The sequence below is a fragment of the Triturus cristatus genome, chromosome 2_1, assembly GCF_964204655.1.
Source record: "Triturus cristatus chromosome 2_1, aTriCri1.1, whole genome shotgun sequence".
Classification (NCBI taxonomy): domain Eukaryota; kingdom Metazoa; phylum Chordata; class Amphibia; order Caudata; family Salamandridae; genus Triturus; species Triturus cristatus.
In genome coordinates this window covers 498,667,875-498,688,012 of record NC_140581.1, presented here as the reverse complement: position 1 = coordinate 498,688,012, position 20,138 = coordinate 498,667,875, and the positions used below count along the sequence as shown (strand labels likewise).

The 20,138-nt window shown below is 44.6% G+C and overlaps 1 protein-coding gene across 4 annotated transcripts in view; it reads left to right on the top strand.

Moving 5' to 3' along the window:
* The window catches only part of BDP1 (BDP1 general transcription factor IIIB subunit), a 1,439,438-nt gene that overhangs the window by 139,854 nt on the left and 1,279,446 nt on the right, over positions 1–20,138 (top strand). For all 4 annotated transcript variants that reach the window (XM_085632357.1, XM_085632359.1, XM_085632358.1 and 1 more), the window contains exon 7: positions 11,567–11,661. In XM_085632357.1, the coding sequence (XP_085488483.1) occupies positions 11,567–11,661 (95 nt within the window). The remainder of the gene's footprint in view (positions 1–11,566; positions 11,662–20,138) is intronic.

The following is a 20,138-nucleotide window of genomic DNA, read 5'->3' as shown; positions in this document are numbered from 1 at the left end:
TATATCTGCTTGGCAGTTTGCATCTTTGAACAGCAAGTGCAGGAGCAGTTTGTGCACACCAAATTGTGACTTCATCATTACTAAAAACGGGAACGTAGCTAAGAGGTGCAGCCACTGGAGTCCGCTTTTGATCCTCGCCCCTCTATAAAACAAGAGCACAAGATTTGGTAAATGAGGGAAAACTAATTTCCACTTCTTCCATAAGGTGTGCTTTAGATGCTGCTGATACGTCCGCTAGACAGGTCAACACTAGCATTTTGCCCAGGAGACGTGCGTGGTTAAGGATCTCAGAGTTTAAACTCGAGATACAACAATTCATTCTAAACACGCCATTTGATAAGAAACCTCTTTTTGGCCCTGGGGTCGATCAGCTACTAGAAAAAATGAAAAAGGACACTATAGTGGCCAAATCCATGGGAGCACTTTATTCTCCTTCAAACAGAGGATCCTTTAGTCGTTCCTTTTAACAAGTGGGGTCCAAGACCACACCCTCAGAACAAAATACCTCCACCTACAAGGGTAATAATCAGTCCTCTCCCTCAAGAGGCTTTTTTCGAGGAGGTTATAGAGGGATCAACTCTAAAGGTAGGAGTAAGGGTAACACACCCCGTAACTCCCCTTCCCTAATAAGCAGTGACTTGCCCACGCTTCCCCCCGACCATTCCACACCTGTCGGGGGAATACTTCAACAATTTCTCCCCATTTGGCAATCTAGAACAACCGACAAATGGGTGATTGGAATTATCCAACATGGTTATTGCATGGAGCTTACCAACAATCCTCCAAACATTCCACCTCGTTCTCACAAATTGTCTCCACAACATGTGCTATTGCTTGAACATAAAGTGCAGTCTCTCTTGCTAAAAGGAGCTATAGAACCTGTTCCAGTACAATACCAAGGTTCAGGAGTTCACTCTCTGTATTTTCTGATTCCCTAAAAGGACGGTTCCCTAAGACCTATTCTGGATCTCAGAGAGTTAAACCGATATTACTGTCAGAGCACTTTCACAAGGTGACCCTTCAACACATACTTCCACTTTTACAAAAGGCAGATTTTATGTCGACTCTAGACTTAAAAGACGCATATTTTCATGTTCCAATTCACCAAGCTCATTGCAAATACCTCAGATTTATGATAGCAGGCAAGCATTATCAATTCAAAGTACTTCCCTTTGGACTGACTACAGCACCCAGGGTATTTACCAAATGTCTGGCAGTAGTCGCGGCTCATCTCAGGAGGCAACATATTTACTTCTTCCCTTACTTAGACGACTGACTCATCAAAGACAGCACTTATCAAACCTGTCTGTGACATACTCAAATGACAATAGACCTACTTTATCACCTGGGCTGTACAGTCAGTGCACAAAAATCTCATCTGCATTCTTCACAAATATAATCTTACCTAGGAGCCACTCTAAACACAAAGCTCAACCCTGTAATGACAAACCTTAGATCTCCCCTGGACCAAGGAATGTACCGTCACTTTCCCAGGGAGAGAATATCAGTTCCAAACTTATGGAATATAACATATACACAGCACTTCCTAAGGTGGGCAAACTTTCAACACTCCCCCAAAGGCAAGGCAAGAAAACAATATATACACAGACTTTGCACATCACTTGCCAGGATTAGATTAGACCAACTTCCTATGACACAATTACCTGCTAGAAGGGAATTCACCCATCCTTCTACAACAGAATACTTGCCCAAGAAGAATCCACATCTCCTGCTACAAGGAAAAGACAAATTGGTATATCTGGGATGTATTTATTTGTAAATTGCACCACACAGTTAGCCAAATGCACCTAACATAGCAGACTCTAACATATCAATAATATGATTGAACATAGACATATATATGTATGGATATAAGAATCAGAAAATAAGAAGGAAAGGAAAGAATTCAGAAAAGAATCAAGAGACAGTAGCAGAGACACCTCACCTAATGCTCCATCATTTCACCCCACTTTGTTCAAGTGGAGTCCATTGCTTGAACCGGGCGAAAGCTCAGAGGTGACACCACTTTTCTGTGACAACACGTCTGCTCCACGGATGAACTTCCACCAAGCCAGTGTAGACTCCCCTTTTTAATACACATTCAAAACACAGCGAAGCTTCTAGCAAGCCACGCCCCCTAGTTCTCATGAGAGCCCGTACCAGCTTGCTTCAAGGTCAGAGCAACGGTTGATCAGGCTCTTGCTATGACTACAAGTCAAACCATGTACATTCCTCTGATAAGAACCAGTTCTCTCTAGTCAGTAAAATGTGAAAAACAGGAGGAAAGAGCAGACCATGCCCTCCCCACTTTGCAGCTTCGTGCAGGCACAGAAAATGGCTTCAGAGTTAGTTAAGCCATGCACACAAAGGCCCAAAGCAAGATGGAGTCAGAAAAGACATGAAACCATGTCAAAGGAGCACCTATATTTCTCATCCACACAACTTACAAGCACCACTGTGCACACAGAAAAGTTTGAAGCAAGGTAAAGTCAGAAGGCAGAATGACATTAGACCACGTCAAAGCCAATAGGTCAAAGTCCTAATTCACCTAACCCAAATAACATTATACACTTAATCCCTCAAAATACAACATTGAGCACATGTGTGCACCACCACCCACAAGACTGCACCTCAACATCGACTGCACCTCAACATCCCATACCTTCTATTCTTGGAAAGACTATTCCACTAAAAGACAAAACACACTTAAGTCAGTACAGAATGGTGGTGGTTGAAGGTCATCATAGGGTGTCAGACCACAAAAGTGGCTGATTCACTACAAACCCTCTCCCGATGTTGCCAGAATTTACAACATTCAGGCTATGATACTACAGTTTCAATCCAACAAAGCCTTACCAGTCAGAGTGTTCATGCAACTGCTGGGAATGATGGCTTCTTGCATCACAATTGTACCCCATGCAAGACTTCACATGCGTACCTTACAAGAGTGCTTAGCATATCAGTGGAATCAGTCACAGGGTCAATTAACCGATCTAGTGTTGATAAAAAGCTGTACCCATCACTCTCTGCAGTGGTAGAACCCACAAAATGTATCAATAGGACGGCCTTTCACGACCCGATTTCACGGATCGTGCTCACAGCATACGTATCTCTGACAGGTTGGGGTGCTCATCTCCCAAGATTACACAATACAAGGCCTGTGGTGCAACAAGCTCAAAAGCCTCCACATCCACTATCTAGAGCTTCTAACAGTCTTTCTAGCGCTCAAAGCTTTTCAAACTCGACTGATAGGCAAAGTTGTCCTGTCCAGACAGACTACATGACAACAATGTACTATGTACAAAAACAGGGGGGAACACACACTCGCCAACTGTCACGCCTCTCTCAAACCATTTGGAATTGGGCAATCCATCACAGGATTTATCTTCTGGCAGAACACCTTCTAGGGGTAAACAATCAGATTGCTGACCTCCTCAGCAGACAGGGATCCCAAATTCACCAGTGGGAAATTCATCCCCAAGTTCTCCTTCCATACTTTGAACAATGGGGATTCTCACAAATAGACTTGTTCGCCACAGTTGAAAATGCAAAATGCCCAAACTTCGGCTCCAGGTTTCCACTCCTGCTCTCAAAGGGCAATTCCCTATGGATGAACTGGTCGGGGATATTTGCCTTCGCTTTTCCACCTCTCCCTCTCATTCCGTATTTGGTTCGGAAGCTGAGACAAACATCCCTCACACTGATTCTAGTAGTTCCCACATGGGCAAGTGAACCATGGTACACACCCTGTTGGAGTTTTCTCTAGTTTCATATCAAAAGCTGCACCTCACCTCCAACCTCCTCCCACAGAACCATGGGGAAATCAGACATCCAAATCTCAAAGAACTGAATTCAGCAATCTGGATCCTAAAGTCATAGACTTTGGTTATTTAAATCTTCCACCAGACTGCATGAATATTCTAAAATAAGCAAAAAAGCCTACCACCAGAGCAAAGTGGAAAAGATTTGTGATCTACTGCAGTTGCTGCGTATTTGCAGAACAGGCAACATTTAACACTATTCAGAATTCCAGTGATCCAAGCCTTCATGGAAGGCTTGAAAAGGGTAATACCACCAAGGATTCCTCCTACTCCAGTATGGAATCTCAACATTGTTCTTACAATGCTCATGGGTCCACCTTTTGAACCATTGCACAAATGCCCTTTGCAGTTTATCTCATGGAAAGTTGCTTTCCTCATCACAATCACCTCATTACGGAGAGTTTTGGAGCTACAGGCATTAACATTGGAAGAACCCTTCTTTCAGCTACACCAACCCTAAATTCCCCCCAAAGTAGTTTCTGCTTTTCATATGAGTTACCTGTGTTTTTTCCTCAACCTGATTCTGTAGCAGAACACGCTCTTTACATGCTTGACATTAAAAGAGCTTTACTGTACTACATAGATAGAACAAAAGATTTTCGTAAAAACAAAACAACTGTTTGTTGCATTTGCTGCACCTTTTAAACTAGTGTAGTATATGTATAATGTTGGCCCTTACTAGTTATAAAGTGTTTACAGTGCTTCAAATGTGACTGCTTCAGACCATACCTAGCACCACCAAAAGAAAGTTGCCAGACGGCTGCACCCTTTACCCTGTGTGTACAGAGACATCCAGTCTACAAATGGAGGCATACTACTTCATACATAGAGAAACGGCTACATATGATACGGGCACGTATTTTCCTTGTTTAAATCTTTTTATTATATTTTCTTTGTATTATATTTTCTTTTAGTTCAAGAAAACATTGACCAGTACATTAATTGCATTTAACCTTTACATACACTAGATCACATTCAGTATTCTAAATCGAGTAGAACATCAACCATTCCTGGCAAAAAAAATATTAATAGTACAAGCAATAGGAAAAGCAATCAGTACTATGCGTAGAAAGTATCAAATTGTAGTGCAACCTACAACAAAACCAGAATCCTTTGCGATTCCTTAGTCAGTGAGAAAACATTATTTTAAAATAATTGAAATAAAAAATGTGTTACGGTGCTGCTATGTAACATTCGTATTAGCATTCGTTGTTCCGCTTTTTATTAAATTAATTTTTGTGGTGCTTTTATATAGCTCCAACATCATGCGAAGGTACAAGATCACTTTATATTACCACCAGTTTCTTTGTAAAAGCACAAAGGTAACTAATTCCCTCCGCATTTAAACCTGCTTTACACAATTTTATTTAAGGGTCAATTTTTCATTGTGCCAACATCTCCTGAAGGTACAAGGGCGCTTTATATTAGCACCAGTTATTGCACAATATATTGCCTTTTACAAAAACAAATAATAGCACTTTTATGAAGTTTCTTTAACTTATATTGCGCTACTGCTCACAAAGCTAAAACGTACAAAAACAAATGAATATTAATCACATAGGGAGAACCTATTGCATTTACCAGTGCTTGTTATAAGTCGGTATTGGATTTTTGTTGTGTTTCTCACCTGTTGTTCTGGTACTTCTAAATGCTTTACACTTGTTCCTTTAATTATGCCTAACTGCACTGTGCCACAGCTACCCAGTACTGAGCTGAGTTTATTTTTTAAAGAAACCTAACTGGACCTGATAAAGATTGTAACATTATTACATGATGAAGTCTCGCAGCCACACTACATAATAGCCAACCTTCCTACAGCTGGTATGTGCAGACCAGTGCAAAATTGGATAGCCGGAGAGGGTACTCTGCACCCAGACCTCAAGGATGAAAAGGCCTTTTCCAAGGTCTGCAAGGACTTTTCCAAGGCATTCTCTATTTAGGGAGAAAGGGATGGAGAGAGTGCTCAACCATCAGAAGATACTTGATCCAGCAGTGGGTCAATGAAAACGCAGTGCAAGCAGAGCATTTCAAGGTGCTGAGCACCTGCAATGCTGGGTCCACAAAGGAGGACAATCCAGGAGTAACCTTGAATACTGGATATTTTTTAATTCGATATAAGCTTTATAACTTCATCTTATTCTAAGCAATACACTTTTCCTCTTTACCTTTCATAACCCCCCCTTGCCTTTTGTGCTCTGTAAGCAGTAGAATAATTTCTGGGTGGTGGGGGTCTGATTGGGCACATCCAGCGAACCCAATCCTTAACACACAAAGGTCATTGACTACTAAAATGTGTGTTGTCGTTAGCGTGCCAACACACTTTTCATAAGTAATCTAGTGGGTTTGGGCCCAGTTCATATTGATTTCCTAAGGACACAAGAACACATCTCTAGATAACAGCGGATGCACAAGCTCATTAACTGTATCACCTGTGAGATAGATTGCGTATGCGGCCAAATTCCATGCGAGTTCGGTTTGCTAGGCAGCCCCTGTAAAGTAAGATAGTATTTGTAGGAAATAGGAGAACTATTGTTAACTTATGTCAGCCACCATGCAAGCAGACACTACATAGCTTACTGGGTAGCATGAGAAAGGCGAGAGCCCTAGTGCCTGGCCTTAAATAGGTGAGAGCCTAAAAGTTGTTGATACTGCAATATCAGGCGCAAGGAAGAAAGACTAAAGAGTGCAGTCTGACACATTATGTTGATAAATATAGTTGAATGGCAATGACACTGATATGAGAAGGTAGTGGGGAAGTAGGTGGGGGACTAAAAGTCAACCAGTGAAAGACTCAAAGCTGTCGGGCAACAGAGTATTAACAAATTGTAGGATAGGGTTACAGGCAGCTAAAGAGCAGGGCAGTAGTAAAATCAGAGGTGGCAGTGAGTATAGGAGAGGTCAAATGGAGTTAAGAGTATAGCTCAGAGAGAAACACAAAAGCATAACCGGAAGCTATTGAAAGAAAAACCCTGCAAAGAAGCAGCTAGAAAAAAGGGCGACCCCCAGTGAAGTCATCCCTTTATTAGAGCTTCGTCACCTTTAAGAGGTCATTCCCATGATCTGGGTTTTGTTCATCTTTGATGTCATGGCTCTTGGTTGTGTACAGTAGAAAGAAGTAATGCTTGAAGTTAGCATCTGTGACTTGAAGTAACATTTAAAAATGGCCGCTTTAGTGTTTTGCTAATTTCATTTACAATGAGATGCAACCTGTGGGTTTTTCAAATTCTAATTGTTGAGTATATATTATTTTCAGAAGGCCATTTATGATCACTGAATATTTTTTTTTATTTTTTTTAAAGCTTTATTTATATTTGAAAAACAAAACAATAGAGATCTCGGTTGTGTGTTCAATAGATGACCAGTGGAGAGATACAGTACACCAATTCCGCTTCCTAGACCATAGATAACTTCTAAACAAGGCTCCAGGCATCAGTGCCCCATCAACCATCGCATCAGTCCCCCCTGCCCAAACCCAAACAGGAATATCTCATAGCAAGTACCCACCATACGCTCCCCCACGCCACCCCTACCCCCGACTTTCGTGTGTGCAATGGCCAAGTCATGCGCAACTCCTAACTCAAGACCCAAAGTGATGATGTCCACAGCGCTATATCCACCCCGTGACCTCCCCGGATGCGTAACTCCGCTACTGTATAGCCTAACCCACCCCTGTGGGCACTATCCCCGAACTGGAGTGTGATTGGGAGGAGCTCGGCAGGTTTGCAATGTATGTTTTATACGGGCCCCAGATGTCCCTGGGCCGTGCCACGGTGGGGAGGAGACTGGAGTAAATCTCGCTATTCGTGCTGCAGAAAGCCATGGCCGTAAGCCACGTCCTAGCCGTGGGAGCAGTTCTATCCCCCCAGCGCTTAGCAATTTCCCGCTTGGCTAGCAGCAGGCCCAGGGACGCTAGCCTCCGAACAGTCTTGGGGAAATTTACCGTGTAGCCTAGCAATGCGACCTCAGCCGTGGGAACCAGCGTAAGCCCCAACATCTCCTCAAGGATCTTGTGCACCTGTGTCCAGAATGATTGCAATCTCGGACATGTCCAGGCCATATGTGCAAAGTCAGCATGAGGTGCAGCGCATTTCCAGCAGGTGTGAGGCCGCGAGGAATCAATGGAATGGAGTCTATCAGGGGTCATATAGAAGCGGCGAAGAAACTTATAGTGCAGGAGGTTATGACGACTATTAAGCGATATCGTGCTAGTGGCCTTACAGCAAGCGGCCCATTGTTCGTCCATAATAGGCCCACCCAGGTCCGCCTCCCACGCCGCCCGCACCCGGTCATCCGCACAAGGAACCAGCGCAGCACATGCCTTGTACAGTTTAGAAATAATGTGGGCCCCTGTGTCTTTGTCAATGAGGATAGTGAGTAGTTCAAAGGAAGCCGGCTCGAGGGGGAATCCCTTAATTTCCGACCTGGCCGCACAATAAAGCCGGTTAAGGATGAATTTGTCCATGAACGTAGCCTCGCTGAATCGTGCCTCCTCCGACACCGAGAAGATGTGTCCCCCGGGGTATAAATCCCCAATCTTGGTGAGGTGGAACTTCGTTAAAGTACGTTGCACCAGTTTCTCGCCCGTGCCCGGCAACAAATCTGGGTTGGGAAGTGGGAGAGAAGAAGAGTAAAGGATAGGCTGGTCTAAGTAGCGCGAAAGTCTATTCCAGGCCCAGCTGGTGGTGGATACCGTTTGAATATCCACTGGACTCCTAGGGACACCCTTGGGCAATACCGCCGACAGGCGACCCGGGAGAACAAAGTCCGCCTCCGGACGAAGAAATGGGATCCGTGCGTCCGGGTGGTACCAGGCATAGGCGTGTGCACACTGGGCGACAAGATAGTATAAATACAGATCCGGTACTCCGAAGCCGCCTCTGTCATGCGGGAGAGTGAGAGTTTTCCAACGGATCCGGGGGTGTTTCCCGCACCAGACCAATCTAATCAAGTGGGACCGCAGGGTGGCGAAAAAGGCCCGGGTGAGGGGAATGGGGATGTTGTTAAAAAGATACAAAAATTTGGGGAGTACGATCATTTTGATAATGGCTATTCTGGCTGACATGGAGAGCGGAAGCCGCAGCCACCCGTCCACCTGTGTCTCAAGTCTTGCAATCGCGCGGCCATAGTTGAGGCGGATAATTTCGTCCGTGCTCAGATGTATATGTATGCCCAAATACCGTACCGAGTCGGAGCATCACTCCAACGGGAACTCACACTGCCAAGGGGCGGTGCCGCTAGTCAACGGGAAAATTATAGACTTATGCCAGTTTATGCCCAACCCCGAATGGCCACCGAAGCGAAGGATCTCCCGGATCAGGGGAGCAAGGTTAACCTGCGGCTCTCTGACATACAGTATGGTGTTGTCCGCATAGAGGGAGGCCAACAGGGGACCCGTCCGGAACTGGAGACCCCTGTGGAGATGTCGTTCCTGAAAGTGCCGGATTAAGGGGTCCATGGCCAGTATGAACAACAGTGGTGAGAGCGGACAGCCCTGACGCGTGCCGCGAGTCAGAGCAAATGGGCGGGACAGCGTACCATTAATACGCAGGCGTGCCGTGGGACGACTATAGAGAAGCCGCGTGGCGGCTAGGAAGCCCGCTGGCATGCCCATGCGCTGCATTACAGAAAGAAAGAAAGGCCATTCTAAGGAATCGAAAGCTTTCTCGGTGTCGAGGAGGATCGCTGCCGCGGGTGTGGCCGGATTGATTCTATGTAAAACTGTGAAGAGTGTCTGCAAATTCAATGACGTCGAACGACGGGGAACAAAGCCCGATTGCGCGGGTGCTATAATAAATTCCATCAATTGGGAGAGTCTGTTGGCCACTATTTTGGCCAGGATCTTATAGTCGATGTTTAAGAGGGAGAGGGGCCTATATGATCCACACAACGCCGGGTCTTTGTTCGGCTTTGGGAGCAGAACTATGACTGCCTCACTAAGGGTAGGCGGAAGGGTCTCCCGCTCCAAGGCCTCCGCGTACACCTCGATGAGCTTGGGCGCCAGCAAATCAGAAAAGGCCTTGTAAAAATCCCCGGAGAAACCATCGAGGCCCGGGGCGGAGGAGCCCCGCAGCACCATAATCGCCCCTCGGTCACCGTTATGGGTTCTGCCATGAATTCCTGCATTCCCTTGTCAAGGAATACGAGCGCGATTTCCGATAAGTAGGCCTCCCGAGAGGCCGAGGCGTCGCCCAGCTTGGTCGTGTATAAATCTGATAAGTAGGCCAGGAATTCGTCCCGGATCTCGGCGGGCGTCGTGCGGGGCGAGCCGTCCACGCCCCGGACCTCGGCTATAAAGGATTTACTATACGGGGGTCGCAGAGCCTGCACCAGAGTGCGCCCCGGTCTGTCCCCCTCACCGTATCTGCGTGCGGTGTGGTATTTCCCCATATACAGGATCTCCCTATCACTGAATATTAAAATTGATTTGCTTTCAGTTTTGAGTACATTTTGTGTTTGCATGAATCACTTTCTGCCTCTTAGTGTGATCATATCAGTTAGCTTACTTTTGGCGAGTGGTATATCTTCTTTTTTCCATTTATTACTATTATGCTACTGACTTGGTTTTAAGTTAAATGTAAGCAACGTCATATTAGGCAGAAAGTCTTTTTTTCGTAAATGTAGATGCTTTATTTGAAGCAAGAGATTTCCAATGTGGATATGTGGAAATGAGATTGCAAACTGGCATTCTGAACAAATGGGCTCTCAGGCAATGCACATGGGACACATTGTTTTTCAGTGTTTCATGGATAGCAGGCAGTAAAAACATACTGCAGTATGATTAAAGAACTCCGTACTGCTGGTGATATGAGAGCTAACAGGGTTACAGAAAGATCTTACTTACATCGAAAGGCTATCTATTATTAGTGCTAAATTAACAGGGTTATTTGTTCTCAAAACATCAGTGGAGTTGATTTTACTGGTATATTGCTCCAGTTTTCTTATGTGACACAGTTATATGGCACAGATAATAACAATGATGGGGCCAGGTATGGGTTTTGTGCAGGCAGATTTAAGAACAAATTGTCATGTATCTAAACTTCATGGGAAGTCCAAATGCTACAGAAAATAGCCGTGTTGGAAGCTTGCAGAATCTTTTAACTGATGGGCTTTTGTAAACGCAATATTATTGTAAAGTGAAAACGCATGTATGAAACTCCATGTGCTCAACTGCAGGGCCACCTCTTTGACCCTTGAGGTGTGCAAATTAGCCACAGAAAGCAAGCTCCAGTCAGCTGTTCTATACTCCAGTCTTGCTGAGTTCATGTTGTATGTTTTTCCTTCACTTTTAATGTTAACAACCCTATCATTACCAAGCACCTCACGCTGTCTTAGTTTGTAATGAAAAGGAGCCTTGTCTCAACACAGTTGCCATCAACAACAGCTGAGGATGACGAGCCGTAACATCCTTAGAGCAAACAGCAAGAAATAGTATGGTTTGTGGCAAACTTCCCTTGCAAACTGGTATGGTTGATGTATTTAGTTAATCTGTGACCATCCAGGCCAATTGATTTTAAAAAAGAGGTTTTTTCAGTAGGTATAAGAACTTTACAATTAGTAGTAGCCCACACTTCATGGCAAGCTATATAAGCACTAGCTTGTGTATATATACCCATATCTGAAATATAACCTTAAGCCTATCACAGATATTTTAGAACGTTTGTACTTGTTAGTTGTGAAGCTTTATGTGCCTGCGCCATTAATTTCTAACTAAGTTTATAATATTTTTGGTCTTTTTTATTTAACAGAAACAGACATGTTCTTTTTGGCCATCAGTATGGTTGGAACAGACTTCTCTATGATTGGACAACTGTTTCCTCACAGATCTCGCATAGAAATTAAGGTAAACAAAATGGTGGCCCAGAAGGCATATTGTACTCCTCTTGGTAGTAACATAATTATCCAGTTTGTGTTAGTCTCAGTGTAGGAAATTGTATAGCATGAAAAAAAATAGTTATAGCGCTGATATAGCCATTGTTTTCTGGTGTATAAGGGGTGACGAGTATACACTAGACCAGATGGATGAGGGGAAGGATTGTTTTTATTTTACATATAAAATCCCCTACAGGAAGTTAATTTAGTCAGTTTCTGTGAAAGATATCTTTTCAAAACTAGCATGTTTTAAATATCAAAGGTAGTCTGTCCTTGGATCGTAATCTCTGCGTAATTTGGTAAATAAAATAAATTGATGTCTAGTAATTTTGACAATGAAGGCACATCAATGGACGTAGTCGCTAATGACCATCTAAGGTCCCAGGCAGTAATTATCATAGCTGGATTCAGGCAGTAACCAGCCTCAATGCCTCCAGGCAGTACAAAAAGTCAGTATTGTCCCCAGAATGTAATGAGCATCAGTAGCTCGCCCAAGCAGTAACAAGGCTCAGTTGTCTAAGGCAGTATTTATTGATCAACAATGGCATGACGCATTAATAGGCCTAATAATGTGACTAGGTATTACCATTACCATTCTCTTTTGTCACACTTGTTTTCTAGTAAACTCGTGCTTATATTCATGAGGACGTTACCCATCCAAAAAGATATTTTAGTATTAATCAACCATGTAGATGTTTGTATTCCCATTGGAGGTTTGTCAAGCCACTAAAGGGTTTGGGCCTTCCTTGGCTCGATAAATCATGCACTGTTACCTGCCTCCAGCCATGATCCAGTATTTGAGTGTGGTGAGAAAGCCTTGTTACCTCATTGTGTGGAAAATTTAGATATGTGCTTTATCTGAATTGTCTTCCCATGCAGTACCCTTTACCAGCAATTTGCCATGTAACCTTGTATATTGTTTATAGGTAGGCTCACCACAGTCAATCCTAAAACACCTCTGGACGACGGCCAAACTTCTGACACCTTTGGGGTTTTCCATCAACGAGCTGAAGTCTCTCCTGTGCCTCATGCAGAGGATTCCCTTCATTGGGACGGTTCTGGTCATAGAGTTCATGACCTTTCAGGATATAATCTTGATGTTTCAAGCTAAATCTTGGGTCACTGTGAGGAAAGTTCTGAGGCTTCTTAGATGCCTAGCCTCCTCCTAGTTCTGTACTCCAGTAGGCAGGTTTCACTGGGCCCGGTATCAGGGCTGCGTCTTCGACTCCTTTCAGATCTCACAGGAGCTCAACCCCTGATCCAAAGTCTTGTCAAAAATAACCATTTAATTAAACTTGAAAATGGCATTGTCATAATGTGGCTTTGGTTTAGAGCTGAAAATATAGGGCTTTGCATGGTATGTGAATGCTACTTTGAGATTCATTAAAGAGGTGCCTTCTTTAAGTTATCATCTCTGTACATTTATCTAGTAAACAAATGTAGGAAAGTGCATTTTTTTTTGGGTGGTCTAGTGTCGACCTCAAAGGATAAAGCCACCAGCTGCTAGATGTCATACAAAGTAAATAAAATAAACCTGGGCTCATTCTCTCATGATCTGACATGAAGCACGCACTCTTAAATTAGTGCCAATGTATAAAGTATTTTAGCAGTGCATACACAGTAATGGGAAAAAAGCATACAAAACAACAAAATTCCACAACCAATTTTAAAATGATGAGAACATTTCTATGAGTTAAATAAACAACATGGCAAAAATCGAATTGGGGGAACCAGAAATATGATTTTTTAAAAGATTTAAGTTAAAATAGTGTGTCAAAGCACCAAAGTTAATCTATGGAAGTGGTAGACTCGAACCTAGCCGCGATTTGAGGCAGACTGCGATGGAGCCCTTGTCAGATACTATAAGTGGATTTGTCCGGTGAACGTATGAAGTCAAAAAGGTTGAAAAGTTTTTTAAGTCCGAAGACAGAAAGGGACTTTGTAACTTTGTGAGAAGAAAACCCCTTCCTGAGTGCACTGCTGCTGAAATTGTAGTCGCTGCTGTAGAACCAGAGGCGAGATACTTGAAGCATGTTGGCTCCCCCAGCAGCTTTTGATATTTCTCATTGCCAACACAGAATGGGACTTAATTGTTTTTTTTTTTTAAGGCGCTGGGATTCTTATGCGGTATAAAACTGAATTCATCCAGTATTGGGGTATCTGTCATTGAATCATTCCCAGTCGTCCAGTTAGGAGTCCAACGGTAAAACAATCAAGCAGTATTTAACAAATATCATAGGTTATAGTGGCCCTAGGCCATGTTATTGATAGCCTAGCTATGTCATTTAAAAAAAAAAAAAGGACCAACTGTTGAACACAGAAAATCAGCTGTCTGCACCCTATAGAACACTCCCAGCAGAGGCAGATTCCCTCCTATTTTCACCGCACATTGTGTGTAAGGGAGTCTCCTTGAGTGCTTCTCAGTTGTTTCCTACAACTTCTGGATTTTCTACAGTCTTAACACAATGTCTGGCAAAAGGGGACTTTTCCGCCCATGTAAGACCTGTGGCAGAAAAAGGGTTCATGTGGATGATCCACACAAGGATTGCATATATTGCCTCCATCCTTAACATGAGGTGAGGGAATGCAAAATCTGCCATACCTTTCCCTCAAAGACTCTCAAGAAAGAGGGGGAAGGTTGTTATTGTACGTCTAGACCACTAAACACGAGGCAGTTTATTCATATAAAGAAAGTGCTAAATCCTCCAAGCCCCACAAGAGGGCCAGGTTGCAGGTCAGTTCCTCTGCAGAAAGCATCAAACCTTCTTATGGGACTAAGGACTCTAAAAAGGGGAAAGGAGTGAAACATTCTTCAGAACCTACATTGTCCTTTCTGGAAGGATAGAGGGCACAGACAAAGACCATCCCAGAGCCTCTTCCTCATAAATCTGTCAAAAAGCCATAGTCGATGAAGTTGCCACATATGTTGACGACGACAATCATTACATCGTCTGCACCATCGCCGATAGCAACTGTGACAACGTCAATATTGGGTCCTATATCGTCGACGAGATTCTCACTCTCTAAGAGCCCGCTGACATTCGGATCAATGGCAACATCATTGAAGGCTGTCGACCCACTTCTGTCGGCGAAGATTCCGTCTAAGTGATTCATTGGCGAGAGCTCTGTCGACGACCACGTAAACTACACTACCATCGATGGCAACACCGTCGACGATGGAATCTGCTCTTCCGGCTGTATCTGCACTATCGACTCCGTCGACGAAGGTTACTTGTATCACGAAAGTAGCCAATACATTTTTACGCCCAGCCATGTCAGAGTACAGTTAGATTTCGCCTTTAATCCCATCACATCTCTGGGATACACCGGACTCTGATGATGATGGTGGTATTTATGGTGTAGCTCATAGTCCACCAGAACTCCACGTAAAATGTCAAGAAGATGATGATGAGAATTACCATGATGAGGATCAGTTTTACCTACAGAGCTATGTAGCTCCGCCTCATCACTACCACTCATATGGTTTTCAGCCAGAACCGCGTCCTAGCGACCTGGCCCATCTGCCACCTTCTCTCATCCAAGACCTCCCCACCGGTAACACCAGTTTTGCCACCGCCAATTACACCTACGATTACTCCTCGCCAACAGGTCCTATCACAGAGGATACGTCTGCTTCGGACAAAGTAAGAGAGGAAGGAGAGCTCCCAGATCCTCCCCCCATCGTCAGATTCTTGGGATGACTATATTATGAATATATTATACCAACACCCTCTCCTCCACATATACCATCAAATTGTCCCCCCGGAGGACTCCATAATTTGGTAGTGAGAGCATCCATCAGGCTCCACTTGCCAATGACAGTCAAGCAGACCGACTGCTTCCTGTACGATTCCAAGGAGGACACTAGGCAGTCTCTGCGCTCCATACCCATTATTGTCTACATATGGCGAGAAGGTATCAGTTATGGGAACACTGGCAACCATAACTCCAGTGGAGAAGTGTGGCTCAATGATTAGAGCGGCAGACCCTGATGCAGAGGTCTAGCCCGGGACCAGGGTTCAATTCCCCGCCTTGGTGGGTCTTGGGCTCAAAAATTCCACGGACCTGATAATTCTCGCCTCGGTGCCTATTCCAATCATGGAGTCCCACTCTGCAACTCTGGGCAATAGCTTGCTTAATCTCCACAACGGCCCCCACAACGCTAAGGATGCCTGGCCTCCACCTTGGGGGTGCCCAGGAGTGGACGCCCCACAGGGAAAGCCAGGATGGGTTCCACAGCGGTATTCGTACAAGCGCCTTGAGACCCTTGAGGGTGAGTAGTGCGCTATACAAGTATCAAATTTACATTTAATTTACTCCAGCGGATTTGAAAAAATATAGCACTTCAGTGGATTCTCCATCTTGCCTCACAGGACACCCCAGACCAGATTCGGTCATTTCCCAAGTGGAACAAAGAAGATCCTAGAACCCTGCCACCCCAATTAAGCCTCGGCCTGATAAGGCGGGATGGAGAATGGAAATTCTAGGAAAACCCTTCTCCACTATGGCCACAGTCACAATCAGGGTGCCGAATGCCTTAGCCATTACTGACTATTAAGACTGCCAGATTTGGTTATACATGGGAGCTTTGGTAGATCTCATACCAGATGACAGAAGTCAGGAAGCTAAAAAGATCCTTTTGGAGGGAAAACGTGCAACATCAGAAACCATCGACTGCGCTCTGGATGTAGCCAATACTGGTTTTAGACAATTGGCGGGTGCCGCCGTACTGAGAAGACAGGGATGGTTGAAGGTTTTCACCTTCATGCCAGAGGTGCAAACAAAGATTTTGTATATGGCTTTCGACTGTAATTCCCTATTTCGAAAGCACATAGACGAGGCACTTTTAGCTATCAAGATTGATACAGATACGTCAAAATCTTTAGGCACATTACAATATCGGAAAGTGACATTCAGGGGCTAGAGGACGAGGCTTTACCTCATACAAAGGAGTTGGAGAACCCCACAGTATCAGCCCTACTTATCTTAGTACTGGCAAAATTATAATCCTCTAGCACACTGCCAGTCTTCTACAGCTGGTTTCTCTCTCCAAGGAACCCGCTAAAGAACGCCTTTCCTAGGTCGTGCCTCTTAACAGAGAACAATGATCACGTCCGGGTACCAGCTTACCCTCCCCTCCCAAACCATGGGTGTGAAGATTTCCAACTATGTAAATCAGTGGTGCAATATTTCAACAGATGAGTGGGTATTAGACGTCGTCACCTTTGGACACACCCTAGAATTCATTCAGTGACCACAGAATACACCACCCAGGAGAGCCCCCCCTCATCTTCACTTACTACGCAAGGAGGCTCGGGTCATGCTCACCAAAGGAGCGATAGAAGAGGTCCCTTTATCTCAAAGGGGAAGAGGTTTCTATTGCCTTTTTTTCTTGATAAGGAAGAAATCGTGAATGGGGACCAATACTGGATCTTAGGAATCTCAACAAGTTTCTCAGAAAACAGACCCTCAGGATGGTAACACTGTTTGAGATTCTTCGTCGTCTCAACAAAGGATACATTCTGACTTCGCTCGACATGGAAGACTCATATTTTCACATCCATATCATCAGAAGCATCGGAAATGCTTAAGATTTACTGTAGCTGGTACCCACTACCAATTCAAAGTACTTTGGTTTGCCTCAAATCGGTGCCCAGAATCTTTACCCAGTGCCTGGCCCCGGTAGCTGCGGCCTTACGATCTCAAGGTCTCCAGGTATTTCCATACCTGTATGACTGGCTGCTCAAAGCACCAATGGAATTAAAACCACTCAAACTACAAATGCTTGCCTCCAGTTGTTCTGGGCTATAGGCTTCACTGTGAACAGAGAAAACTGTTCACTCTTTCACAGTCAAGCCCTATAGTTTCTGGGAGCTAGAATAGATATCATCCAGTGCAAAGCTTTCCTGTCAGAAGAGATGCAAATACGAGTGCAACTGATAGCAAAGAACATGTTAAGAAAAGTCAGTTTCAGTGCGAACATACGAATCGCTCCTGGGAATTAGTTCATTAGCGATAGATTTAGTACCACTAGCCAGGCTAAGGATGAGACTGCTTCAGGAAGACCTCCAGAGGCAATGGCTGCAAGCCTCTGGATCCTTCGAGTATATAGTATAGATCACAATCTGCATGAAGGAAGCCCTACAATGGTGGTTTCACAGACCAAATCTCTCAAAGGGTCTCACTTTCCTTCAAATTATTCCAGATTTCATTTTAACGACAGACACCGAAATGGATGGCTTGGGGGAGCCATCTGCAGGAGCTACAGATCCAGGGCAAATGGTCCAGTGCATAAACGTTGCAGCACATCAACAGGCTAGAGCACAAGACCATCTTTCTATCTCTTTACGCTTTCCTACCAAGGTTAGCAGGTTCCTCCATTCTGGTTCATACGGACAATACGACCAGCACGTACTACATCAACAAGCAAGGGGGAACCAAACCCGTCACGCTATCACAGGAAGCACAGGAGCTATGGAACGGGACAACGCAACACAGAATCGCACTCAGAGCTGAGCATGTCCGAGGGCTACACAACACGCTAGCGGATACATTAAGCAGAACACAGTCCAGTTGCCATGAATGAGAATTGGAACAGTACCACTCGACAAGGTGTTTCAAATGTAGGGAAAGCATTCTTTAGACCTCTTCGCCACTAGGGAAAACACCAAATGCCCGTCCTATGCTCTCCCAGAGTCCTGGGGGAATGCCCTTTTTTTTTGGAAACATTTTTTATTTTTGTTACAATCACAATTTACCATAATTAGTTCCGTAGACATACAGTAAAAGTGCATTTCAGCATTGAGTATTACTACATCCTTTCGTCTAGTCTTGGTGAGACAACCATAGCAAACAATAACATTGCGTACTCTAATCATATACATCCCCGTCCGTCTCGGCCTCAGACATCTCCCCCGACTGCATCCCGGGAGGTTTACAGATGTATCCCCGAAATGTATTCCAGGCCCCCCACACTTTATTCCATTTACGCGGACACCCTTGATTAGTGTATGCTGTTTTTTCATTTAGCATGGCTGCCTCTATGTCTTTACACCAAGCTTTGATCGTCGGTAGCTCCTCCGAACCCCATCTTTGCGCGATGTTCCGCTTTGCCACCATTATTCCTAGTGTAACCCATTCCTGTGCCTGACGCGTAAGATCATTCGGTCCCCAAACATTTAACAGGAAACTCTTGGGCTCCGGCATAAGTGACTCCCCCTCCACTTGTGATATTGTCCTCATAACCCTGACCCAGTATTCCGCAATTCTTGGACATTCCCATAATGTGTGAAAAAAGGTCCCTTCGTCCCCACAGTGCCTCAAGCTATACGGATGGGAAGCTTTCCCTATTCTGCAGAGGGTGACTCTAGTATAGTAAGTACGGTGCAATATTTTAAGCTGTACCAACCTAAGCCTCGAGGATATGCCCATCTCCCGTGGGGATGCCGTTGCGTCCTGCCAGTCGCTATCGTCAAGTTCCCCGACGTCTCTGTGGTGGGATCTGGTAAGTTGTTGACTAGCTTTTGGTAGGTAAAAGAAGTGGCTCGCCTTTGCATATGGTCTGTAAGTAATCTATCTTCTAAGGGGGTGGCCTCTGGGACTCCTGTACCTGTCAGTAGGGCGTCTTGTAGTCCGTGTTTTATCTGCAGGTAGCGAAATAATTCCGAGGGTGCCAGTTCATATTGTTCCTTAAGACGTTCGAATGTCATTATTTCCCCTTTGCTTACATGTCGCCCACCGTGGAGATGCCAATCTCGCCCCATTGAGCAAACCCCTTACTGTTCTTGAGTCGTCCCAACCGTTTGGTATCCCACAGTGGAGTAAGTTGGGTTATGAGTCCTCGCCAGCCTAATTTAGCGTGTGCCTTATGCCACAGAGTTATTGTGTGTTTTGTAGGTCCAAGCAATGAGGGGGGTCGTTTCTCGTTGTACAGCGCTGACATCATACCCTCTGCCCCTAATTTGTGTCTATCGGCTTTAAAGGCGGGATCTGTTTGCGGGGCGTGTATCCACTGATTGATAATCTTTAATTGTGCTGCCCAATAGTACAACTGTATATTTGGGAGCGCTATTCCCCTGTCATACCACCCTTTTACCAATTTGCCCTGCGCAATACGTGCTGGTTTGTTTCCCCATAGCAAGCTGGAAACCTGTGCCTCTATCGCTTTGAAGTAGCTTGGGGGTACCAGGAATGGTGCATTCTCCAGTGCGTACAGGAATCGAGGAAGCGCCGTCATTTTAAAAAGCGCCGCCTTTCCTAGGAGTGTCAACGGTAGCGTTCCCCAGTGTAGCACATCTCGTTTGAAACGCTCTAGAGGAGGCATGAGATTCCAGTTATAGGATTCATCCGAGCGTGCAGTAATATAGATTCCCAAATATTTAAATGTGCCATCTGCAACCTTTAGTAGGCAATCCTTGGGAGCTGAGGTCGTGGTCCACACAATATAAA